Source organism: Falco cherrug, chromosome 5, assembly GCF_023634085.1.
Source record: "Falco cherrug isolate bFalChe1 chromosome 5, bFalChe1.pri, whole genome shotgun sequence".
Classification (NCBI taxonomy): domain Eukaryota; kingdom Metazoa; phylum Chordata; class Aves; order Falconiformes; family Falconidae; genus Falco; species Falco cherrug.
Window position 1 is genome coordinate 91533724 of NC_073701.1, and position 27543 is coordinate 91561266.

Genomic DNA, 27543 nt, shown 5'->3' on the forward strand with positions numbered 1-27543 from the left:
AGATCACTTCCCTAGTCCTGCTGGCTGCACAATTTCTGATACAAGCCAGGATTCTATTTGCCTTTTTGGCCCCCTGGGCACACTGGTGGCTCATACTCAGCTGGCTGTCAACCAGCACACCCAGGTCCCTTTTTCTACCAGCTGCTCTTCCCCAGCCTGTATTGCTGTGTGGGGTTGTTGTGTCACAAGTGCAGGACCTGGCACTTCTTGTTGAACCTCCTACAACTGGCTTCGGCCCATGAATTCAGCCTCTCCAGATCCTTCCTACTCTCCAGCAGATCAACATTCCAACCCAACTCTGTGTCATCTACAAGCTTACTGAGGGTGCACTTGATCCTCTCATCCAGATCATTGATAAAGATATTAAATAGAACTGGGCCCACTACTGAGCCCTGGGGAACATCACTTGTGTCCAGTCGCCAACTGGATTTAACTTCATTCACCATAACTCTTTAGGCCTGGTCATCCAGCCCATTTCTTACCCAAAGAGTGTGCCTGTCTAAACCCATCTTATCTAGAGGCCGTGGAGATGATGCACCTTCACATACAGAGAGCAGCGAACAAGCTTAAGTCCATGGACAGTACTTAATCTTTTTAAAATTAAAAGCCCCAACAGTTAAAATATGAGATGAAAAGGTCAAGGTAGAATACCTGCCCAGCCACTTTTCTTAAGCAATGAATCCATTACCACCACAGAGCCCCTGCTGGCTAGAAGATAAAAGTAGATGGACCATTTATCAGCATTTTGTCCAGGAAAGAATCATGTAATTGTCATATCACTTCTGAGCAGGCCCTGTCTGAGCACTTTGTCATTCAAATTAACACCACCCCCTTTACAATCACAGGGCTTAAAACACATAGAACAGGGATGTAACCTAAGGAAAAATATTTATTCAGAGTATTATGCCTTCAATCATAAATATGCATGGGCTCTTAAAAAAAAAAAAAAAAAAAAAGAGCTGGTTATGAAGTCTCCTGTAATCAAAATTTAATTCCCCCTCTCTAGGAGGAGTATGATGAGACAAAACTGAATGTGGAAAAACGGACCTGACTGACTCAGTCAGAAAAAGCTTGCAGAGGAGAGTCCCCCGGCCATACCTAACACAGCTTCTGCAGGCTCACCAGTGATGTAAAGCACTGCAAATAAGATCATGGGAGAGCAGGAAGGGAAGGGAAAAAAAAAAAAAAAAAAAAAAAGGGTGGGCAGGTTGGAGCTGGGGTGGGGAAACCTTACACTGAACAACCAGAACTACCAATGGTCCAGGGAAAAGGAACTGTTCCAGAAGACCACCTTCCTTTCCACCAATGCAGAAAAAACAGCCTCCTTCTATCAAAAAAGATGACACTTCAGCTCTGAAATATGGTTGTACCACACTGCAACATACAGTCCTTTCACAACTAACCCAGAGTCTCTCTGTGTTTCCTGATCTCTCACCCTATAAGCATCACAGAAAACCCAAATCAGTGTAAACATCAATGCTGGGAGGGATGAAGAAATGAGGGAACTGCTACAAACTGATAGCAAGAACCAGCTTGAGATGGCTGATATCAAGGACAGACTGAAATTTTATTCCAAGTACAATGAATATAGCCAAGAGGGGGAAAGGGCCCAAATGATTCTCAGCAGAGCTATCAGAGATGACTGATAACAGAATGCAGAAATGGTCCCTTTACAACCCAAATCAACCTGGACCTCCAAGATGGATTTAATTTCTGAACTGAATCTTTTGAGTGGGATGAACCTCAGACCTAGACCCCAGCCATAACCTAGACAAAAGTTCTTGGGGGGGCATCTTCTAACAGCTTGCCCCTTTCTTCAGGGTCCCATTTGCAGCCCTACTCCAACAGAAGCTCTAGGATTTGGCGCTCTCCTAACCCTAAGGATGGGCACAGCCAGAGCATTAAGCCAAGAATCCCAGCAACAGCTCAAACCTGATGTTCTCAGGCAGAGATCTTTTGGCAACCCAGCCTTTCCTTTGGCAGCTCCCTTCAGCCCACAGCAAGTGGAACTCGAGGCTTTTCTTTGCTCCAAACCCTAGCCAACCCTTCTCTCAGCCTCAATCCTCAGACTCCAGCCCTGGCTGAGACCAAGGCAATAGGTCTGTTGGCAGCCTAAACCTTCTCTCGGTGCCCTCTCTGCAGTCATACTCTCAGCTGAACCCTAGACTTTGTCCTTCTCCTAACTCTGTGCTGTGAGCAGTCATAAAGGTGGCCTGGTTAGAAAGAAAAAGTATTACTGAACAAAAGATGTCTGCTGAAAAATACTGACAGAGAAAACCCAGCCAGCCTGGGAACCAGAAACATCCTTGAAAAGTACAGCTGGCCTCTCTGAATTAGAGAACTGAGCACCTAGAACCCAGAGACATCCTAAAACGCCATCAATAAGTGCAAAACCCAAGAAACTGTAACAGCAACTTACTTGAAAAAGTGAGAACAGGCTAGGAAAATAAAAATTGGTCTGAAAAAACAAAACCCTCTATTAGCTGTTCCAGGTGAAAAAAATAGACATTAATAGCATCTATTGGCTGCTTGAAGCAGTGGTATCCTACACCCTCTTATGTCTCTATGATACAAAGAGGACTTAATTTTTATCCAAAGTAGATCTTTTCACCGAGAATGTGCAAGTGTGCTACACATACTTTTCCTGAACTGGTTGAAGTCTCCACACAAACTTTCTGTGAGATCTTGGACTACCAGTAAGCATGCCTGACTGACTCCAAACTCCACAATGCACATCAGCTTTGCAGTGAGCTTGTTACATTATCAGTCCCCCTCCAGGCCCACCTCTGAGGTCAGTTCAGTTTGTTCTCTCACTTCTAAGATGGCTGGGTCCCCCTCTGGGATCAGTTTGTCCTCCACTCGGATGCTTTTGCCCCTTCTGGAATGTGTTTAAGGCACTTGGTACCATGTGCATGTATAAGTAATTTGCCATACGTATATCTGCTGTTACATTGTTGATAAGTTTGCAGTAACCTGTAATAGCATATACCTATTTGATTTTGCTATACAGTTGATTTCTGCCATACTATTTGTTGTTTCTATATTACTGATTGCTGGTAGTCATTTGTAATAGCTTGATATTTATATTCCATTTATTGATCATAGGTACACTTGCTAGTAAAGGTTTTTGTGGTATTTGCAGTAATTTGTAATAAAGTAGTGAAATTTAGAGGATAAAAAAACTCTGTCCTCATGCATTAAAGAATCCTACAAACCTACAGTCATGATCACTGCACACCTGCAGCCCAGGTACCCCTTCAAGCTGTGACATGCTGTCATGGAGTAACCAGACCCAGCTGCTCTGCAAGGAGAGCTGAGCCAAGAGCCGAAGATGAAGACAGGCAGCGTTCACCTCCCCAGCAAGAGCAGAACAAGTCTGGGCCAGAATTGCATCCAGAGATTGATCCCAGCAGATGCTGTCCAGAGATCACCCAGCAAGCCTATAGCAATGAGGCAGGTTCAAGACCAACCCAGGAAGCCAAGCCACAGGCCCAAGTCAGGATCAAAGAAGTCTGAGACTGGAAGCAGACACAGCAGCTACACAGCTGTAACATAGGAAAGATGCAGGGGCCAGCAGTAAAGCCACAGCTTAAAAGCAGCTCCCAAGAGACAGCTTCAAAGGGCATTTCTGATGGGGCACTGGGGATCTTATAGGTTCATAACAGCTAAGCAGAACAAAATTGCCATCTGAAAAATCGGGACGGTCAGAAACATAACATTAAGTAACTGCCCCATATCTAAGAATGCAATACATGTTAATATACACATACTCCTCCTGAACAGGAAAAAGGCTGGGGGATATTTAAGCCAAGTAAAAACCAACTAACCTAAGTCTGGATTCCTCATTTTACATCATGAACATTACTACAGATGTCAGAAAGGTATATGAGGCAATAAACTTCTGCAAGCATTGTTTATTATTATTGTATATCAAATCCACAGCAGAATTATAGCCCATTCTGCCTGCTTCAAGGCTGCACAGCTACAGGCACATGAATATGTGGTCCTAGCTGCAGAATGATGTGCAGGCCTGGGGAATATTTAGAGGCACATGGCCTTGGCTATTAAACTGGGTTGTTTTTTTCCACCACTATCAGTGCAAGGCATATGTGGAAAAGAATCACAGGTGTAAAGGCTAGAAGCGTGCAACATGCTATGAGCAGATCTTACTAGTAGATCTTTGACAAATAGCTAGCACCAGTGCTTTATGTCTGTGATCATAAACTGAGAAGGAAGGCAGAGCTGCATTTCTGCATGCATTCTGTCAGAAAATGTATGGTGTATACAAATTACATTTTTGCCACACAATTAGTACTGGAAGCACAGAAGTATAAAGAGGTAGAAAGGAAAACCGATAGTTTGAAGGGATACATGCCTTATGGCCTTTATTCAGTTGATTATAGACAAAAGTCTGAGGCTTTCCTAGCACATACCACCGAAGGCTAAAACGGCTACTTCACCCTTAGCTTATGCTCATCAGGGCACTATATATATTATCATACAATTCAAGAAAATGGCTGCAATCATATTTGCTCCTAGAATTCACGAATTGACTTTACTTTTCCCTGCTCAGGAAGAATGAGGACAGAGATACCTTCAGATATTTAAATGAAGGTTTTGAAACTGAAAGTAGAATCACTAAATAAAAAATGTGTAAGACTGGAGAAAGGCTTGAAAGGGGGAGGAAATATGCATGCAAAACATTAAAAACTGTGCCAAGAAACCTCAAGATGAGAAGGCTCAGGGGGAGTCTTATCAATGACAGATAATTCCTGATAGGGCAAAGTAAAGACAACAGAATAAGGCTCTGCTCAGTGACAGGATGAGCAGCAGTGGCACAAACTAAAATACAGGAAATGCCATTTAAACACAAAAGTGTTTGCTTGGATCACGGTCAAACACCGCAATAGGCTATCCGGAAAGCCTTCAGTTCATGAAGATGCTCAAAACCCAATTGAACATGGGCCTGAGCAACCTGCACTAAGTGACCCTGCTCTGAACAAGGGTTTGACGAGACAGAAGAGCTGAGGTCAGCAGGGACTTCGGGAGACTGTGATTCTGAGATTAATTACTCTTGAACTTGTAATGTAATAACAACACTAAAGCCCAAAACAAATGTATAAAACTCAAAGATCAAAAAGAATCATCTTCCAGGTCCATCTTACATACAGGTAAAACTTAAGCTCAGTGAAAAAGCAGAACTCATAGTGCTACATTATCTAGTTAGGTCTGTAGGAATTAGTTGTCACAACTGGAAAAATACCAATACAGTATCAGAGAAAGGTTAGTATAAACATACAACCTCTATAACAATTCCCTTTTTTGTTGTTGCTGTTTTTTCATGTAAGAAAGTTCAGGATCAGATTGTGTAAACTTAAAAAACCAGAAGTAATAGTTCAACTGCCACAAGAGGTCAGCTCACAATATTTACAGTTTTGTTGAACATGCCAATATGAGCAGTTTGCTTTGCTTTCCTGACTGCCCCATAGACTTCACAAAAATCAAATTTCAAATGAAGATTAGCAACAGAGGGGCAGTCTACTTCTCCCTGTTACCACCTCCCACTCCTGTCTGAACAAAGGTAAAAGCAACCTGTGCTGACACCTGCATACAGGAGAAGTTCTGTTCTGTGTATTCCAAGATAACATGAAAAAGATATGGAAATGTTACAAACACAGACTGGCTTCAGAAAAACTAGGAATTTTTCCCAGCCACTAGACATATAGTCATGTGCACTTTGGATTTTACTACCATTTATTCACAAGAAAGGCAAAACTGCCTGTGACTAAGTATTTTATTAGCTGTTCAGAAGCTCTCTGTGCCACTTAACATAGCCACACTGACATATGTGGAATCTCAGCACCTTCCATTAAGGCATCCAACTTCAACAAAGCATCAGCTTATCATCTATGGTCTGCTACTGAAGAGAAGGGAAGAAATACCATCATAGGATAATTCAGATTGGAAGTGATGTTTAATTCTTGGAGCAGGAGCTTGGACTGCAGCAGTCCGTTCTGAGGTTCAGCCAGGCTGGTCAGGGCTTTGTTCAGTCAGGCTTTTAAAGACACAGACCTAACAACCTCTCCAGGCAACCTGCAGTACTGACTCAGCTCATGGTGAAACAATTTCTTCTTTTATCTAGTCTGAGCTCTCATTTCAGTTTATGCCTGTTGTCCCTCATAGTCCTACCATGCACCCCACCAAAAAGCCTGTCTCCACCTCCTCAAAGGTATTGGCAGGTTGCTGTTAGGTCCCCCCACAGCTGTCTTCTCTGGATTGAAGACATTCCTTCGGCCTGTCCTCACTGGGCAAGTCATAGTCCCTGAACACATTGGTGGCTTAATGCTGAAAACTGATCCCACTTACTTGGACACAGCCATTAAGTTTCTACTATATGTTCATAGACCCACCTGTGGCACAAACTGAGAACCATTTCATACAGTAAAGGTATAATAACCAAATAAGAGGATGCAAGCAAACACCACTATTTCTATTCCAGATGTAAAAGGCAGAAGAGAAACAGATTACATGGGAACAGGCATATGAAATCAGTGGAAAAAGAATAACTCATTTAGACACATTTGGAGTCAAAAAAATAAAGTTACATTATGCAGACAATAGCTTTTTGGCATAATGTCCTCATAAATCTTTGCTTCTGGACATCACAAAATGGGGCTTGAGGTTTTTGGTACTGCATTTTGTCATTTGGGACTCCAGAGTAATTATTCCTGATTCCTAACCTGTAACCCCCAGAATATCTTTCTGAGATGGCATTTTGCCATGCCTAACCAAGTTTGTGTTGCTCACAAACAGTGTGAAATGGGAATTTTCTTTAGTGTGAACAAACCACCAGCTGAGAATGAGATATTGAAACCATTGACTCCTTTGTTTGGGTCTGCCAGCCTGCTATATGCATCATTTTTAAGAGGAAAAACGAGTTAAAACTCCTCATGAATGTGAAGTATAGCTAATGCTCAGTTGACACCTAGTGGTAATTTCCAGCAAGATTAAAGGAATAAAGTGTCGCATTCTCAGTAGTTAAACCCAGCTATCAGCCTCCTAAGAAAGCGCCGCAGACAGTTAAAGTGACTGCCTCTTCACAGAAGGCAAAATGAAAGAAAAACAAAGGTCAAGAAAGAATGCCATTGGCAGTAAGGCTCTGCTTGGTGAGATGGGGAGCTCACTGGGAATAAAACAGCACAGCTTCCAGAAGGCTTAAGGGCAGCTCATCACGGCAAACTCCAATAGTAAAGGAAGTAAAAACACAGTATCACTTAGGTTTAAATGTCTTGAGACTCCCACTTGCATAGGTACAGCCAGAATCAGAAGTGCTAGACCAAATCCATATAATATACAAATCTGCTTCATAAAGAGTAAAGTCACCATATAGCCAGGTTATCGAAGATTTCCAGCTAGTCAGCTCCCATATATATATATATATGGGTTAGCACATGCAGACAGTTTACTAAACACTCTCTCCTCTCCCAAAGAATACAATAAGAAAACATGGGAACTATTATCATCATCTGTTCCCTTCAAGTCTGATGGCAAAGGACCAAGATTGTACATGACTCTCCTGAAAATGCTAAGTCAAGGTAAAGTACTGACAATTCTATAACTGTTTGCAAGACTATTAAGCTAGTGTTTATGAATATGCTGAGCAGAGCACATTGCTCCTGTCAGCTCCTCCTACATCTAAGGACAGTAAGGAGGCACAGCTCAGAACAGAAATCAGACAGTCCCATGATGTGCACTCCCTCATACCACAGTCCGTATACTGCCTTGCTATCACCCCATGCTCTCATGTGCAGGCAGCACTGCTGAACTTCTTGCATGTGTTCTGAATTCCTATCTCAACTGACTACTACATGGAGTTAAAACAACATTCAATTACAGTAGACTCAAATCTATCATTGCACTCACTTAAGAAGTTTCTATATGGTTCAATGCATCCTTCATTCATGCATGACATTACATCAATTCCAAGAAACTATAGTGATATTCATTATACATTGGACGATGAGGCCGTGGAAATTGTTACATCAAGTCAGAAGACTGACTGATCTGGAGTTACAGCCTGTGGCACACAAGAAATGCTTCAGAGAAAAGAGTAAAACACTTGAGCGAGACTTAGGAAAAACTGATTTAGAATCTATTCCACAAAGCACAAATCTTTAGACTCCAAAAGCAGCTTAACCACTTTAGCTCTGGGGATTCTGAGGAATAACCTGTGCTCCTTTAACTCTGCTACACATTTGTACTGTAAGTCAATGAGTTCTACAGCCCTACTAGGATATTACGAAGCCAGTATTTCCTTTTCAGACATATCACATATCTTGCTTTTCATTGTAGGGCTAGAGTAATGGCTGTGCTTAAGCAAATGAAAATAGGTCACGTGCAAAGAAACAGGAGAGTGTCCTGCAGGAGATGTTGTGTGGCAACAGCACAGGCCACACAGTTGGAAAAAGTGACAGGAGATCAGAAAAAGAATCAGAGCACTTCTGAGTCACTGTGTAGGTAGGTACACAAACTTATGCAACGAAAATAATTGTGCAGTGTTCCCAAGGAGGTAACAGTGAATACTATTACTATCTGGAAGAATATATACATTTTGCTTAGTAGATTCAAGATTGATTGCAAGAGTCTTTGCATAACTTTATCTTTGTTAGCACTCATGGAGTGTTTTTTGCTCTGTACTTTAACCACTCTGTCAAGACTCTGCCCAAAAGTATGAGTCCAATAAACATACCATCGTGCTAAGAAATTTCCTTGCTGCTTTGCTAAGGCAGATGCTATGTTACTACTTATGACACTGCCATCATCAATGCCTAAGCCACACCCCAGACTGCACTGACTCAGTGAACAACATGCACAAATTATTCTGGGCACTATTTTAGCTTCAATTTACATGTTTACATTATTACTTAGATATCAGACTGCCCTTAGGAAATACATTGTCCTCTTCAGGGGGAGTCATCTCCAGTTCCTTGGGTATCTCTGTTGGGTCATTGCAAGGTGCACACCAGGTCCCCAGAGTGCCTCCTTGGGGCACATTCAGCAGCCCCTTGTGCAAGGAAGCAGCTCTGAGGATGAGATGATGCACAGAGGTCACAGACCCAACAACCACTTTGCATGCAACCACACCAGAGATGCAGCCACACTACAGCACGCTCCAGTCCTCCAAAAGGATCATGGAGTGCCTCAAGTCTCACCATACCTTCCTAACACATCACTGTGGCCAGGCACCACACATTTGCCCACAAAAAAAGCAAAACATTAGTGACATAACCCAGATGAAAGAGCAACAAGAAGCCTTCCGCAAGAACCACAACTTCATGTCCCTCCATGTAGCCAGTGACCCAAGTAGACCTCTGCAGATTCATGACTGATGCACAAATTTGAAATCACTTACAAGAATATTCTACATGGCTGTCCAAAACCGGTTAGTTGTTTTCCTGGGAAGAAGCTGAGCTAATTAAGGACACTAGTATTTCCTGAGCAACAAAGACCGAAACCTTGTCATTTGCATACACCCGAATAAAAGTGTTGAAAAAATAGAAAAAAAAAAAGCAACCAGATCTTAGTCTATTTCAATACTGCATAGGATTCAGGTCACAAAAAGTGAGGCAAGAAAGTGTTAAGAGTAACAAAAAACACTGGAATAATTGCTTGAAGGAAGTTACCCTCACACCAACTGTATCACACAAACTGTAACACAATACCAAAGCATCAAGTGGCAAAGCATTTCAACTGCAGGTATCCCTAGCTGTAAAGTATCAGAGTACACTGAACATTTTTTCAAGAAAAAAATTTTAGATTAGTCTTCTTGAAAGTCTATACTTAAGTATGATTTCACACTCAAATGAAAGCTAGCTTCACTTGTCTTTGCCCAGAGTTCATGTGCTGTGTTTGTGGTTCCATTTCTGCAAGCTTTATCAGCCTGATGGGGGAAACACACCATTATATTCCACACCAGACTAACAATTTCCATTTTAGGGGAATTGTTTTATGTGATGCCATTTTCTTTCAGCCTGCTTTGGATGTTATGTTTTCCTGGTATACTCTCTACTGACTCTCCCTTTTATAGTTTCTGCAAGATGCCTCTCAATTTTCTTCTGTTATTAACTCTGTCTCTCAAGACTTAGGATACACAGCTATCATTGCTTCTGCTCACACCTATGAAATATAAGATCCAGGAAATCACAAAATCTTTGAGTAGTTGCAAGGAGGTTTATTGAATATTCAAACTACAACAAACACTAATACATACTGTACAGGCTACACAATGCTCTGTCTGCACAGGCCATAACACCTGGGAAGCTACATGACAAAAATCAAGATGTTGCAACCACCACCACACAGTGGCAGAAAAGTTACACCAAGCTGGTATTCCTGTTCCCCACAGTCCTCTTTCTAAAGACTGAGAAGGGGTAGTAACAAAGAGAGGCTAAAAATGGCTAAAATCAACTACTTTACATGTGTTTATGGTATGCCTCTGTTCAACACAGGAGGCAGAAATGTTTCACTAAGTGTTAACAAGCTGCACTGGCCAGGAGCATAGCAGCAGGTTCTCAGAAGATACGGGTAAGACCTGGCATGGCATGGCATGCAGGTTGAAGTCATGGCCAAAGAACAGGACCAGAGGAATATAGGACAGGCCCTGCAGAGAGACAAGACTTACCAGAAGTAGGCTGACACTTCTTGAGCCTCACTTAGCGGCTGAGTAGTCAGGGCTTTTTTTTCTTTTCCTGTCACACACAGAATGAGGAAGAAACAGAAACCAGAGGAGTACTTCCCTGTGTTATAACATAACATCTTAGACCTAAACAGTCCAGGAGTACAGCCCTAACCTGAACAATTACAGTTTGGTCCATGAGAGTCCATTTTACAAGAAAAATGGAATTCAAGCTCACATGCAAAAAAAAAAAAATAAATCTCTCTACTCATCTAGTCTTCTCTGTTTCAGTTCTGACTTCATCTACAAAATGAAAAGGGAAATGACTTCTTGCTTACATGAAATCACCTATCCAAAGAGAAGATAAATATCTTGTGGTTTTTTTCTGTTATATTTTTGAAGGACTTGCATCTGCAGTGGTTAAACTCTTCTCACCACTGGCCAGCTGCACCTAAGGCATCCTGTTATATGGTCCCATTTCAAATCCCAAAGTATTAGCCTTTCAGCCACAGCTATGCACTGCCAAGAAGAGGTGAATCTGCCTGACATGCCTGGATGCCATGTGAACAAGCTCTCAGCAGATGCACTATCACTGTGATTACTCCCATCCTCATCCCGAGTCCCAGAACCAGAGGCAATCAGTCCAAAGAGATAGATGAGGTCACCAACTACAGTGAAAGCTGTGGTGAGTCAGAACAGAAAGAGTGGGGTTTCAACCCACCAGTTGGGAAATGCAGTCCCACAGCCTGAGACAGATTTGCTGAGCATGGCTGTGGTATAAGCATGGCTGTCCCAGAGAACTTAGCCTGACAATCCTGTCAGCTTCCAGGAGGGACTCAGCCTGTCAAGCCCAGAAGCTATAAAATGGCAGAGGCCAGCAGAATTAGTCTTGCTGAAACTGCAGGGCATCTACCAGCTTCAGGAAGCCCCAACTCATCCAGGATCCTTTGTCCCAGCCAGCCAAGCTCCTCAGGCTGGTGTAAGAGTGACCACATGTGTGCATGCATACCTGTCTTCCCCCGAATGCTATACCTTTTTCCCTTCTGCATCTATCAGCTCAACTGAACATAGATTGTACCTGACTGGTTACTACATTGGGTAAGAATGCTATTAAAGTCAGAGGCTACATAACTGCAGATGACTATTCCCAGAACTGAAAAGCACATCCATTCATAATTCAATACACCAAAAAGCAGCATAACCCCCTGGGGGTAGCATTCATTAGTTTGGTGAAGCCATAAACTGTTTCACATCCTCTGTGTTCTTCAGCAAAAAGAGGCTGGTTGCTAATTAATTGAACTCATCCTGCATGCAGACAAAACTGTTACTCCTCACCTGTAATCAAAGTTGTTCATCAAGTCAATTACTATTAAGACCAGAATTTAAATAAAGATCCAGCATCACCATAGACTTGCTACTCCACCAGTTAGAGGCCATTAGCAGTGGATTCCACCATGGATGAAACAGACCCACCACCCTAGCCTTTGCTGGCACTCTGGTCCTGAAAAGTGACTCACGGGAAGAGATATGAGGAACACCCCTCAAATGTCCTGTGAAAACACTGGTTCACAAACCCAGAGGGAGAAGTGTCATGAAATCTTCCATCAAACCCATCCATAAAGCCTACACATCAAGAACTGCAGTTATTGACTGGTGGCCAACATTCCCAGTATGAGCATCCAGCCAACTTAAAAAAAAAAAACCACCCAAACATATATATCTACAGATTGATCTGTGAGTAGCAACTGTCAGACCAGAACTACTGACAAAACTGAAGTCTCAGCTTTCCAATATCAGAATGAGCTCTATTAAAACCTCTGCAAAGCTCACAATTGTATATATCTTCACAACCCCAAGGAGTGTATAACAAGCCAATGGAAGGTCCACACCTTTGAAGTCTGAATATCAACATCAGAAGTGCTGTTAAAGGATGGTTATACTTCCCAGCCTTTACAGAAAACAGTTTACTTTACAACAGCTCAAAGGGCTGCAACTTTGGAGTTACCCACCTCATAAGCTCACTTTCAATCTACAAGTACGTAGATTACACTTCATTTCATACACACAGGATAACATCACCCTGAGAAATGGCAGTGGAGGGGTGCAAAGAAATAGACTAACTGATTACGGATAGTCATTGGAATTAGTGAAGAGATAAACATTACCAAAACAACAACCCTAAAAGTGCTAGTTACTAAAGGCCATAATGGGATCAACTGAATAATGTAACAGAAGACCTCCAGCCAAGTTATATTTCCAAATTTCAAGAAGTTTAAGAGGTGGACCAGTTTGAAAGCTAGGACTGTGGAATAAAGCACTTTGAGAAGACCCTAGCAGTAACAACTGGCTGAAGAACCACGTCTGTCAGAGGTGTCTGTTAATAGCTATGGAGCCTAGGGCAAATGGTTACTCAGAGTATTTCCAGGGAGAGGAGGATATAACACTAAAAACTGCAGACACCACCCAGCCAAGAGAGACCTGGGCTTGTGTTGTGGAGACACACTCTTTTCAAACAGTGCATAAAACACGGCAAGCTATGGCTGGTAGAGGGCAGAAGTGGAAGAAACACACTCAGCCCCAGCCGAAAGGAAGAGAACAAGCTGTTTAAACCAGCTGAAGATGAGGTGGCCCTTGGTTGTGGTCTTCATGGTTAGGCAGGACAAGCCATCCACACTCACTGATGAGGCATTAGAAAGAGTGCAGAAATATAAGAAACTTCCCAAACAGGAAAACATTAGAGAGGTGATCCAGAGGTAAAGTCCTTTGCCACTTTTCCCATGCTCTGATAAAAAAAAGCCATCCAAACAACTACACTTTACTATCAGAGTTCAGCCTTTCTGCCAGTCATCAAGACAAGACTGCTCAAGTCTATAACCCCTAATTACTTCTGTAGATATTATTTATATCTTCACCAGATTTTCCCAGGAAAACCGTACAATATAGAGGCTTACCGGGACCATCTTGTTCTTTTCATTCTCTCTAGTCTAACTAATTAACACACTGAAGAAGACTTTTGACAAACTCTACCAGACTCATGAAGACTTAGAAGAAGCTGTCATCCCCTTCAACCAGTCCTCCAGGGGTCTACCACCTGCAAATGAACAAAGCTTGGGAACAATGTTGCAAATGTTGGGCTTGAAATGCTTAGATTTCAAGCTGGTTCCTTAATTCAGCCACCTCAGAAACACTAGCACAGTATTTTTTGTTCTTTACCAACACAAATGGGAAGGGCGGGAGGCATTAATCCAGGCCCCAAGCTGTCAGCTCAGGAATCTACAATTACTAAAAATTATTTACTGAAGAATCTACAAATGATCCAGGTCAGCACACCAGCTGTACACAATAGGATGGAACAGGCAGAGCGACTGCAGCTACCCAACATTTAGTTGAGATGGTTAGAAGATACCTGAAATCTTCCGTTGTGTATCTGTGTGGGTTGACCCTGGCTGAACACCAGTTACTCGCCAAAGCTACTCCATCACTGCCCTCTTATGGGTTGATATAAGAACACTCAAGTCACTCATCACAGGCTAGAGACTCTACTCAGGGAAATTAACTGAACTTATTGCCAATCTAATCAGAGTAGGGTAATGAGGAAAAACCCCAAAATCTTAACACACCCTCTCACCACCCCTCCCTTCTTCCTGGGCTCAACTTCACTCCTTATTTTCTCTACCTCCTCCCCCTGAGCAGTGCAGGAGGACAGGGAAGGGGGGTTAGGGTCAGTTCATCATGCCTTGTTTCTGCCACTCCTTCCTCCTCAGGGGAAGGACTCCTCACAGTCTTCCCTGCTCCAGCATGGGGTCCCTCCCACAGGAGACAGTCTCCATTAACTTGACCAACGTAAGTCCTTATCACAGGCTGCAGTTCTTAACTAACTGCTCCAGCATGGGTCCCCCACAGAGTCCTAAGTCCTGTCAGCAAACCTACTCCAGCATGGGCTTCTGTCTCTCCACAAGGCCACAAATCCTGCCAAGAGCATGCTCCAGCACAGGCTTCCCACAGGGTCACAGCCTCCTTTGGGCAATCCACCTGCTCTGGTGGAGGGTCCTCCATGGGCTGCAGGGGGATGTCTGCTCCACGGTGGACCTCCATGGGCTACAGGGAGACAGCCTGTCCCACCATGGGCTTCAGGGCAGCACAGCCTGAAGGGGAATCTCTACTCCAGTGCCTAGAACACCTCCTCCCCTTCTTCTGCACTGATCTGGGTGTGTGCAGAGCCGTCTCTCTCACATACTCTCAACTCCTCTCTCCAGCTGCAGTTGCTAGTGTGCAGATTTTTCCCCCCCTTCTTAAATATGACATCCCAGAGTCACTGATGGGCTCACAGCCTTGCCCAGCAGCAGGTCCATCTTGGAGCTGGCTGGCATTGGCTCTGTCAGACACAGGGGAAGCTTCCAGCAGCTTCTCACAGAAGCCAGCCCTGCAACCCCCCCTGCGACCAAAACCTTGCCATGCAAAACTAATACAACTGATCATGGGGTTTTGTTCACAGTACTAAGTTCATACATTAGTATAATTTGCTTTCCCTGTCTCTTGTACCTTCTACAGGGACACCTGTCATCCATGTGAAAAACAAAGGATAAGATGCCATCTTGGTATTGACTACCAGCCAAAATAATAAAAAAAAAAAAATCAACTGAGGAATCTTGAAGTAGTAAATATAGCCTTAAACAGTAGGAATCCCATTGATAATGCCGCCACCAACAGTAAAGACCCAGTTCATTTGAACAAGTGTATCATAACTCCCGGGATATCTGATGTCATGCAGTTTTCCAGTTGTGATACATGAATGCAAAGGATGGAGGTAGACATCTGTTTTTATACGTGACCAGACAGAACAATTTATTAATCTCTGCTACATTAACATGTCATGTCTTTATATATGTCTAGATGTTCACACACCAGAGGTTCTATACTAGAGCAGGGGTCCTCAAACTACAGCCCATGGGCCGGATACAGCCCCCCAGGGTCCTCAATCTGCCCCCCCATATTTACAGAACCCCCCCGCCAGGCGTTGGGGGGGGCTGGAAACCAAGCAGCTGCAGATGACTGCCTGCCCCTTCATCCATGCGCCGGCCCCCTGCTTAAAAAGTTTGAGGACTCCTGTACTAGAGCATTAGTAGTCCCATCTGAGTCTAAAAGGATAAATACAATCCAATCCAAACTGGGTTATTAGTTACTAATAAAAAAAAAAAAAAAAAGGAGGAGCAGGTAATAACTCTTTTACATTCAAAGCACTCAGCCTCAAGAACAAGCCAGCTGCTACAGAAGTCTGGCAGATTTTATAAAAAACATGAAAATGAAGCCTCAAGGGAACATAAGTGCCTGGAAGTGAAAGTCATCTGGAATTTAAGGAGGAACAAGGGACATGGAGCTACAACAAAAACCTTCAATGCTTAACTAGGACACACTGAAAAAATTACAGTTGAGATCACTTAAAAGACTGAAAGGAAACCTTTTAAAGTATAAATCCAGGTTACATTTTAGCTCTAGCCTTTCCTTTCTTTCAACTTGTCTATAATACCCTGGCCTTAAGCTTGCTAAGCAGTTGACAGTTATTTGAGCCGGTTGACTAGAAAAGAACTAACACAGTAAAGGCTATAAAGGCAGCAAAACAGCAACTATCTTACACACATCTCAAGTGGTCTGCATTCCAGCATGCAGCTAGAGAACTCAACATATTTCAGGAGAAAGGCCTGGCCCCCAATTTTCCTTAAAGAAATCCACAGCTTTTTTCCATTTACATTCAATGAAACTGTAACACATAACTTGTACTTGCGCATTCTTATATAAAGCGCAACACAAGAAAGTCCAGAGCAGCAGTACAGCTGCTAAGAGCACAAAACAGCCACAAGTTTAAGGTCAGGATTTGAAAGTTGCATTAATATGACTTCATCAATGGCCCTAGTTTTAATTTACAACTGGCATTTCCAATCTGTATAAACTACAAAGATTGACCTTTAAAAATCTTTTGCTTAAGTCTAGCAATTGCTACAGCTTTGAAGTTACTGCAGAAACTTGATCACTAATATAAACTGAAATATTGTACTTGCATTCATACCATTTGCAAGATAAAAGAATCTTGTCAAAACTGCAGGAAGCCAGCAATGATGTTTTAAATCTAGAAAATATTTTTTAATTTTTTCTTTGTGCCTGAATCATGGCTTCTGCAGAATGGAAAAATAACTTTTGAGTGAAAGTAATCCATTTAATGCAGCTAATTTTTGTTTTAGTCCAGATGTAATGCATTCCACACATGCCAAACTGAGTCACTATTTCATAAAGCTATCTCATAGTCATGTTTGTTTTCCCGTGCTTCAGAGAGGGAGAAAACTAGCTCACCATTTAACAAGCACAGTCCTAGTTAACAGACTATAATTAGGATACTAAGACAATAGCTTCTTTGTGCATAAAAACTTAAGAAACATTGAATGATGACAAGAGCAACATACAAGCTTAAGACTAACACACCTAATAGACCACAAACAGTTTATCCAGGGCCACATGGCTTCAGAGGCATTACTAAACATTGTTTCTTAAAGTTTATTTTGAGAAGTTAGCGACCTGTAAGCCAACTATTTAATGAACATCATGCATGTCTATCAACCAGACATTGCAATCTAAGCAAAAGCTTCAAGTAAATCCATAACCTACCATAATCCTCCAAAACATATTTGCATAACTAAAGCGCAGTTCAAGTAAAGAGTTAGCTCCCTTAACACCTACACATTTAAAAAGTATATGCAAGTCCTTTATGTAACATATTCTACTGATATTATCTTTCTAATTGAGAATTATTTTAAGAAGTGATTACTAGCTTCCTACCAATACATCATTGTCTTGGACGAGCCACAGAGATACCAGAAATATTACCAGACCTCAGGAAAATTGCACCAACCACAAGTGAGGACACACACAGAGCAAGAGAACCTTCTTATCTCCAAAGAGCAACCTCTCACTATAAGGCTTGGAAGGAAATTTGACTTCCAAGTGCAGTAAAGGTTTCTTTTAAACAAACCCACAGACCTGCACCCACAAGGCAAAAGCACTCAGGAGTGCAGAGCATATGTCACCCTTAGGCAGGGTGAGCTACAGCTTCACCTCAGCTGCCACACAGCAGCCTTCAGATCCCCCCTTCACCTTCCCTGACCCCCCACAAACCCACCACACGAGGAAAGGCTGACCACCCCAAATGCCACATGAGGTGAGGAGGTACCTCAGCTGCTCAGGGAGCTACACATTAAGAACACACACTGACTACAGTTCTCTCTCCCCCCTTCACTAATGGTACACTATACACCTTTACTTTCTTCCTTGACAACGTCGAAAAAAACACAGCAACACACTCCCACACCACCCCCACTACACACTCACCCCCATACCTCAGCCGCCTCAGCCTCCAGACCCCTTTATAGCAGGGGAGCACGACGGGGCGGAACCGAGGCTCCAGCTCTGCGACTCTATTGGACAGCTGTGTTGTCAATCACCAGAAACTGGCCAGCTGCCAGCGTGCCTGGCCCCTCCGCCGGGCCTTTGAGCGAGTGACGTGAGCGCCCCCTAGGGTCAGTGGGCCCGTGCGCCCGCCCGCCCGCGGGGGCTGGTCCGCCACCGCCGCGTCCCCGGAGCGGCGCGGCGGGAGGGGCGGGAGGCAACGGGAAGGGCGGCCCGAGCAGGCGGGTGACGCCAGCCGGACAGACGGCCGTCCTGCGAGCGCGGCGGCAGGACGGGCCGGCGCCGCCTAGTCCTCATCCCCGCCGCCCGCGGCGGCTGGCGCACGGGGTGAGGTGCCCGCCGCGGAGGGCAGCGGGTCGGCCATGGCCAGCGCCGGCCCTCGGGAGGGGGAGGCGGCGGCGGCGCGGGAGGAGCAAGCCCTGAGGAAGCTGGTGGTCCGGCTGCGGAACGTCCAGGAGAGGGAGCGGCTGGAGACGCTGGTGCAGACCCTGAGCGACCTGCTGGAGCTGGCGACCCGGCAGAGCGGTGAGGCGCGGGCGGCCCGGCGGGGCGGTGAGGCGCGGGCGGCCCGGCGGGGCGGTGAGGCGCGGGCGGCCCGGCCGCACTGCCCAGCCCTGCCCTGCCCCGCCCCGCCCCGCCCGCGGATAACGTGGCCTCTCTCTGTCCCCCCGCAGCTCCGCGGCTCTTCAGCGGCCAAAACGTGCATGTGCCCTTGCTGCTGGTGGTGGACCTGTACCCGGGAGCGGCGGGCGTGCAGCAGGTGAGGGCGGCGCGGGGGGCCGGGGCCTTGGCGCCTTAGGAACTGAGCACCGCCGTTCTTTCCCGAAATAAAAGTTACCCCTCGGCTTGTTGCTTTCTTTTTCGCTTGCCCTCCTCTGGGCCACTCTCTGGAGTGCCTTGGCCTGAGCAAGGGCGCTGTATCCGCTGGCGTTTAAAGGGCCCGGCTGTCCCAGCGCTTTGCGGGCGCCGCTCGTCGCGTTTCTGTTTAAACGGCAGAAGGCGGTGAAGTAGGAAATAAAAATTCAGCGATGCGAAAACTCTATGGCATGGGCTTCTAAATTACCAGTAATAAATCAGGTAAATTATCTCGTATATTTCCGATGTGTCAATATTGAATTTTGCCGCGGTTAGACAGGCATCGTAGAAGCAGAATTCTGTAATATGAATTCATACCTATGCAGCCCTATCCTAGAAGGAGGGTCGCACTAGTCCCGTTTTTTTAAGGGGTGCGTGTGTGTGAGTCTGTTAGCGAAGAGTCGGTTCTGCCGTGTAAGGTTCTGCTTGGCAGCTCCTGTAACTCAGCATCGGCCCGTTTAGCTCAGGTGCGGCACTTGCACCATTTGATTTGTACTTCAGGTACAGCTGCCAGACTTGTATGAAACAGCTCCTTCCTGGCAGGCATGTATTAACTTTCTGATTACGTTATGCTTGAAGGATGTTTATGAGCTTCAGATTTCTCTGCAGCTTGCTTTTTCATTATTATTATTATTAGTTAAGCTCATTTGTATGTTTACAATATTTTGGGCATCTTTTTTTTTTCGGTTCAACTAGAAGGCAAAGCAGAAATTATTTCGCAAACGCCTCTCAAATAATAGTATATTTTACGTGGTTTTTTTTCCTCTAGTAGGCTTTGGATAGAGGGCAAAAGCATGAAATTAAAATATAGAATTGTACTTGTGTAATGATTCATCTGGAATAACAGTGATCTCGGGTTTCCTTTGAGGACTAAATATTTGTGCACAGTCTGAAGTTTTAACTTATTTTGCTATTCAATTGTCAAGCTATTAAGAAATATAGAAGGATGAATTGGCAATTTTTTTCAAGATAAAGCGTATCAGGTATATAACAACTTACAAAACCACCGCTCAGACATTAGGTGATGAAGTAAAAAAGCATGAAATCCAGCCACAACCATTAAGTCTGAAATGACAGCATAAGATTCTCAGAAGTGCATAAGGAAGATAGCAAATGTTTAATTTTCATTTTAACTGTGTTAAAATGCCTCTTATTTTATATGGAATTTTAAAATTAGTATTAGTCTTTGTCTACATTTGCAGTCACACAGTGTTTCAGTTTAGAAGTTTTCAAGCTACTTTGCATTATTATGTTGTATTAAATTGTAAAATTCATAGTCAAGGCAAAGCTCTAATCCTGTTCCTCATAAAATGTCATAGGCTGCTCTTCCTTCACATTAAATTACGGTATTTACAAACATCCACAATATGTTAGTAGAGCTCTGTCTTCTTGCTTCATTCACTGCATTTTTTTTACAGTCTTTGTGAATACAGAATTCTCACTTTATGGCAGTGGTGAAGTAATGTAGTCCTGATTTCAGTGTGGTCTCTCTACACTACTAATGAGTTTTCATTGAATAAATGGATTAAGCAACCTCTTTTGCTTTTACTATTGTGATAAAATTGACTCGCATAGGAGAATAAATACAATAAGAGACATACCTGAAGTGAGGATTTTCTTTCTTTCCCCTCCTTAACTGGTAAACAAAGAATCATGTTGTGCTGCTATTCCACTGGCTTGTACAGGGTACATTTGCTTGGTAGATCGATATTGCAAGTACCAGTACAGGCATAAACCCTGAAAACTTCTTTAGAAGTAGGAAAGTACTAGACTGGAAAGTCAGTAGTACCTTAAAGTAAAATAGAAGTCTTTAAGTAAATACAGTGGTTTCTTTCTGCAGTTAACTCTGGCAATGATTGGAGCAGCTTAGAAACTTTAGAGCAAAATATGTTTACACTTGAGTAAAGAGCAGTCAGCAGAGCCTCATTGTCTCACATAAGAGGTGTGACCTAATGTAATATAAATTCATTGCATGCTAGAAATGAAAAGGGTCTGATTAAAAATAACAGTTTCAGTGCTGCAACCAACTGTTTCTGTATATAGGGACCTGTTGAATTGTTTATAAGAACGTCTTTGTTTGCTGGTTTGGGTTGTTTTTCTTTCCCTGTAACCCTTAGGATTTCTGTTATTTAAAGGACCCTTATTTTCTTATGTCATTATTAAACAGATAAAAAGCTTTCTGTTATCTCAGGTCATGATTTTAATATTGTGAAATAGACCACATGTCAACAAGTCAGGTGTTTCCATTGTGGTGACTCCAAGTATTGACAAACATTTATAAGAACTGTAGATCCAGAAAAGACCAATCTAAAAAAAAAGTCATTAAGCTAATTTTCATCAGGTTCTAAATTTTACAAGAACACTTAGGTGGCATGAACTGGGACTTTTAAACTAAAATCTTTTCTAATCAATACACAGTGTATGAATTAATGGTCACCTCTACAATATCTTTGCTGTGCAGATTTGAAATTTATACCTGATTCGCTGTCACTGGTAAACTCTGGTTTGCTTGGATCATGGAAAATTAGGTAATTACATATCATCTTGGGGAGGACTGGTGGTTGCTAAGACTATTCTTTGCACCTGTGTTTAGTCAGGACTCAGTTACACAGACCAGCCTAATGTTCCTGAATGTCCATAGTAATTGGTTTGCAGTCTCATGTAGAGCAAGCCAGCTTGCTATCCAAGCAAGAGAAGAGCGTGGAAATTAGGCCGTGGTCAAGCTCAATCTGCAGACATTAAGGTTGTAATTGGCTAAAAATATCTGGCTCCACAAATCTAAATTGAAACAGAACTACTGCAGATAGTGTGGGTGTATGCCATATAAGCAAGTAGGTGAAAGATAAAAGCAGAATTTCATGCTCAACAAAGCTTTCATGAAAGCTGTCTAGATTCAAGCCTGTGCTGTTCCTATAGATGTCCTTACGCTACCAGAGTTGCAATTTCTGCTTTCTAGTCTTGAAGACTGTAGGGTTAGAGATCATGCGCTTTCCATGAACTTTGCAGTTAAACTCTTTGGAGTTTAACTTTTTTTAGTTTAACCATTTGCTTTCCTGTTGGTGGCTGCCCTGTCTTGACCCCTTTGCTTTACATAACTCTCCTGCCAAAAACTTACCCAGTTACACATACAGGTTTTGAGCCATAGTTAGATTATCTACTGTCTTGACCCTGTTCTTAAAGCGCACAAGCCTACTTCCATGGTTTTTTTCATTTTTTCTGTATGGCCAAGGGAACTTATATACCTCGTTTTAATTCATTTTTGTAAAATCTGCTTCATCTTGACTTTTGACATTTCACAATTCACTTCTCTTTCAATACAGCAGTGTTTTCTTGCTCATCGGTCAATCCTTTGTACAAATTTTGCTTACTGCATCTTCACTGAAGTTCATTCAATCATATCAGCCTGCAGGCATTCTTAAAGAGAGCAGATTTCTCCAATATGGAAGAAGAATATTTTTCAGTTTTGGCATTACTTAGAGATGTTTGATAGTCAAAGAATTTGCATAGGATAGAGCAGGTAGTTATTAAGAACAAATGCATTGGGTTTAGTTCATCATTCATTCCTTGTGATCTCAAAACTTTCACTGCCTTCATTACATTTTGAAAGCACACAGTATTGAGGATTGATGGTGAGAATATGAAATATATAGTATTGTTTAGGTATCTCATCCTCATTTAAAACACTGGACACCTTTAAAAACCTATCCTTGCTTCTTATAGTTTTCTATTAAATGGTAAATTCTCATGGAAACACCTGGTCCTCAATAAAGCTGGACTGCCTTTAATAGTGCAATGGTCTTCCCTGGCCCATGATGACATACTATGAATCACGTTGTATTTTTCTCTGTCAGCATCTCTTTCAACTGTGTCTCCTTTATCCTCAAGCAGCGCTGAAGCATACTGAGAGTGAAGTGTTCCTACAAGCAATGCATTTGGAATCACTAGCATATCTGTTTTACCTCCATCTTTTAAATTTTTATGCTGTTTGTCTTCTCATGTGTTAATTAATTTTCCCATATTGATTTAACTAGATAATTTTTCAGAACATGTTTTCCAAAAGCCAAGAATATTAGAAGACAACATTGAAGATCCAAACAGAATCTCTGTTCTAAAATAGCTGTATTTTTGTTTTACAGATGGGTTGGTCACTTCTTTGTAAATTAATAGAAATCTGTCCGAGTACTCTTCAGAGCATAGCTCCTAAGGATGTTGGGAAGGACTGGGAAGTATTGGGTGTTCACCAGTAAGTATTTTATATGCAGAGAGTGTTCAGGAATGCTTGGTTATCATGGCAGCATATATATGCAATGAAATATATTTATATAAAGTTATTACATCAGCTTCTAAATGTTGGAAGATTTTTGTAGGTTTATTCAGCCTTCAAAATGGGCTCACACAAGCAAGGATCTTATCTGTGCATATAAATACCTGGTGGAGAAAGTAAAAGAGGCTGAGCCAGGCTCTTGTCAGTGGTGCCCAGTGACAGGGTGAGAAGCAATGGGCATGAATTGAAATATAGGAAATTACACTTAAAAAGTTTGCTGGGGTGGTGGTGTGGTGGTGTCATTGTATGGTTGGGTTTTGTTTGTTGTTGTTTTTTTTTATTGTGAGGTTGGTCAAACACTGGAACGAGTTGCCCAGAGAAGTTGTAAAGTCTCAGGCCTTAGAGAGATTCGGAACCTGACTGAACATGGCCCTGAACCCCAGCTTAGAGCAGGGAGTTGACGTAGGAGACCTCCAGAGGTCCCTGCCAATCTCAACGATGCTGAGTTTCTGTGCTTATCAAGGTCTTCCATTTTAATAGACAGATGCAGTATTGCCTGAATTTGTCTGTGTGTGTGTGACTGTTCTTTCCAAAAGTGAGGAACTACATCCACAAGCCTAAAGTAATGTAAATGGAGAAGAGGAGGTTTTGTTGGTTTTACAGTGGTTACAGTACATGGTCAGTAGGGAAGTAAACTCCCTTGAAAGAAGTATGTGAAGTTTTTGTCAGAAAGCGAAAGTGATCTTGGTTGCTTTTCACTAGCAAGGAATAAGCGCACTGAAGATGTACAAGCTAGTTACAATTTCTTTGGCAGCTTAAAGGCTTGATAATTGAGAGTTATTCTGTGAGCTAGAGATGCTGCTGTTCATTCTTGGGTTCCAGAAAAATTACACTTTTGGGTGGGTCTTTCCCATAGCCTCTTCAGAGCCCACATAGTGTCTGCAGTTGAACGAAGCATCCTTTTCAAACTCAATCTTCACTGAAGATCTGATGATAACATTACTGTCCACAATTCCTTCCCACTACCAATATTTTAGCCAACTGTGTTTCCCTGTCTGGTATGCTGACAGTTTTCCTTGCTGTGGAGAAACTTGTTCTTAGTGGGAGAGTGGGCTCAGGCATTTCTGTCAGTGCCAAAGACAGAGCAAGCCAGCTAAATTATATCTCGGGTTCCTTGTAGGGGGATTGCAGTAGTACTGCAGTGTATCGGTATCATAATGAATACATGCAGTTTGCAGCAAGGCAGGAAACAGTTATGGTAGAGAACAGGTGGTCTTATTTTTTTATTTTTTTTGCAAGAGATTTTCAATTTTATTTGTGTAACTATTTTAGGAGAACAGCAGTCTTGAACTAGAAAAAGCATTTTTTTCATGTGTCTCAACCATGAGCCAACTCAACCATGTTAGTTGTGTTTACAAACAGTACTTTCGTATTGACTTAGGTGTTCTTGACAGACAGTGTGATAAAGAAATAGTCACTGTCAGTGTGAGGAGAAAGGAAAGAAATTCCTTCAATGTGTTTGCAACCTCTCTGCAAGGTCAGAGACTTCATGAGATGTTCTGTAATCTCTTACATTAAACTCTCATACAGTAGATAATGTTTAGAAAATTTTACACCCTCACTCTTAATTATACTTGAAATATGAAGTTATATGTAGGGAATTTTCTCCTTGTATTAGACATGCTTTAGTGTCTATTTTACCTTGCAGTATACTGAGCAAGCTCCTGTCTTTATATATTAGCACTTGCCTGAAACAGATCACACTCTATAAAATGCCTGCTTCCCAAAGCAGAGTTCCTTCTCCACAGCAGAACTCATGAGTCATTGGTAGATGAGGGAGAGACGTTTAATGGCTTCAGAGCATTTGATAACTCGGTGGGCCACAGCTACTTATGGAGCAAAGAGGTGAAGGAATCTTTACCTCATGTACAGTTTCTATGCATGTATGCATGTGTGCACACACCTGCACCCACACAATAAAATGCATTAGGAATGCTTAAGACTAGAACACTTTAATTGGGAAATTAAAGTAGGTTTAAGGGTGTCTGTTCAGCTACTCTACCAGCTTGGTTAGGGTGGCTCTTTGTTTTCCTTGATTCATCACCCTACTGCTTAGTCCATACGTGTGGGCTGTATGCTGGGACAAGAATTTGCCTCAGGACTGAAAACCCAGATACCACCATCTGTCCTTGTCTGTAGACTTAATAGTCCAAAGTGTGCATACAGAAGTTTCAGTGAAGTATCTATTCTCCATTTAAGAAAAACACCCCTGCATTTAACTGGATTTTGTTTTCCATTCTTACAATCATCCCACACAATATTCTGACTAACCTTAGATTTCTACAGTGGTTTTGTGTTCATGAGAATGTAAGTATGTAAGGCATGGTTTGTGTGAATAGATGAGATATCTTTTATTGGACTTACAATATCCTTTACCTTTTGCAAGACAGGAAATAATAACAGTGTATCTCCCATCAGACTTTGCCTCTTATATGTATTTTGATTATTATAGTTACGACACTAGTGCTACAACAGAAGGGAGAGAAACGAGCAACACCATAATATGAAGGGAAAAGAAAGAAAACAGTGATACATTCATTCCAGTTTATAAAGTTATACTTTAGCAAGGCAAATAACTTCATTGCTAGAGCTGGGGAATGAAATTTGGATGAAACTTTTAAGTGTTGCTTTTTATTTTTCAAGACATGTCAAGAATATCTAGTAAAGTGTCACGAACTACTACACAATCTATTTTTATTAGATATTATATATACCAAGACTCACATTTGAAGATTGTTAAGATTGCAAGGCCAAGCTCTCCAAAATCATGAAAATAAAAAAAAAAAAATGAAGGCTTCTTCAGGGTTTTTTTATGTAAGCCTGTCCATTTTTATTTAGTTTTTAATCACACGGTCAGGGGTTTTTTCCCCCTTTTGAGATATGCTTCATTCAGTGCGCAATCAGTGCTTACTCATGTTCTGTCATCGACATCATTCGATGTTTGGCCTGCTGCCATATTTACTGTATATTAGCGATACCTCATGTGAAAACTGGCCTATTCATTTTCTTCTCAGCTTTTCTTAGTGCTCATCATTATTGTCTAGAGCTTTTAAAATGTTGTTTATTGAGAAGGTTTTACGGATTTGTAGTCACTGTTTTACAGATGGTAGTTTGAGCAAAATATGTTAAGAGCATGAAATGATTTTTGGGTGCCCAGTTTGATACATGCACTGGATTTTTCAGAGTACTCGGCATTTTTTGTCTCTTCCTGTTTAAAAAGTCAACTTTGACTGTGATGCAGCATTTCAGAGTTTAATATCCATGGGTCTCAACTCCACCCAGAAAGTAAGAAGTGTAGAACTGGTAGTCTATGAAATCTTTCTTTCTAGTGATTTCACCAGTGTCACATAAGTGCTGTTTGGTAGAAACTTAGATAGTGTAGAGTTCTTCAAGTTGTTGCTCAAATTCTTTAGCTGGGAAACTGCTGTTGCTCTTCCAACAAACCCTTGATTGTTCACTGTAGCTTAGTGCTTGCCGCAAACAGAACGTTGCCATACTGTCCATATTCTGCTGTGCTCCACAGCCGTGCTTAATGTAGAGTAACCCCACCCTGAATGAGACTTGTCCCCTGTAGAACAAATATATGAAACTAATTAAAACTTAGTGTGAAATTTATCAATTTTACTTCATTATTTTAATGAGGTGTGATAATAGTTAAAATACCAACATTATTGCATTGTTAACTTGAAAAGAACAGAAACTGAAATACAAGTTTTAAAAAAATAATTAATTGGGAATTTTTTAAGCTTTTGCTGATTTCTGTAACTATTTTTGGTTTTAAAGTAAATGTTTGATAAAATTTTTGTGTGTTCATATTTCTGTAGCCATAACTTTTTCCTTTTTTTTTTAATTTTAGGCAGATTCTTAAAATGCTTACCATTCACAAAGGAAATATAAATCTCTCAGTAATAGGACTGAAAGCATTAAATCTACTCCTCATGTCAGGTATTGAGTGTTTTACTTTCCTGCTTTGTCTAAGCCTTTAAAACACAGACCTGTGGTATAAAATATGTGACTGTACATGTTGGACCTGATTTTTCTCTCTGTTTTACTCGGGAAAATAATATGTCATTTCTACTTGTATACAAAATAATATTGCTTTGCACTTTTTTTTTAATCCAGGTAGAAATGATTCTCCAAATTGCAAGGCTGTGAAGAACATGACTGATTAATTTTGCCAACTTGTTATTAGCATAGACACAAATACTTGCTGTTAAGCAGATAAATAAAATAA

At 41.9% G+C, this 27543-nt stretch overlaps 1 protein-coding gene and 1 long non-coding RNA gene across 4 annotated transcripts in view; one reads left to right on the plus strand and one right to left on the minus strand.

The window, feature by feature from the left end:
• Window positions 1–18188, minus strand: part of LOC129736223 (uncharacterized) — a 65223-nt gene extending 47035 nt beyond the window's left edge. For both annotated transcript variants that reach the window (XR_008732539.1, XR_008732538.1), the window contains exon 1: window positions 18061–18188. This is a non-coding gene — a long non-coding RNA (uncharacterized LOC129736223). The remainder of the gene's footprint in view (window positions 1–18060) is intronic.
• Window positions 18189–18340: 152 nt separating this feature from the next.
• The window catches only part of LRRK2 (leucine rich repeat kinase 2), a 71599-nt gene continuing 62396 nt past the window's right edge, over window positions 18341–27543 (plus strand). For both annotated transcript variants that reach the window (XR_008732537.1, XM_055712360.1), the window contains exons 1-4: window positions 18341–18655; window positions 18805–18890; window positions 23122–23228; window positions 27166–27254. Coding sequence is in view for 1 of the 2 variants with exons in the window: in XM_055712360.1 (XP_055568335.1) it covers window positions 18493–18655; window positions 18805–18890; window positions 23122–23228; window positions 27166–27254 (445 nt within the window). In the remaining variant the exon portion in view is untranslated. The remainder of the gene's footprint in view (window positions 18656–18804; window positions 18891–23121; window positions 23229–27165; window positions 27255–27543) is intronic.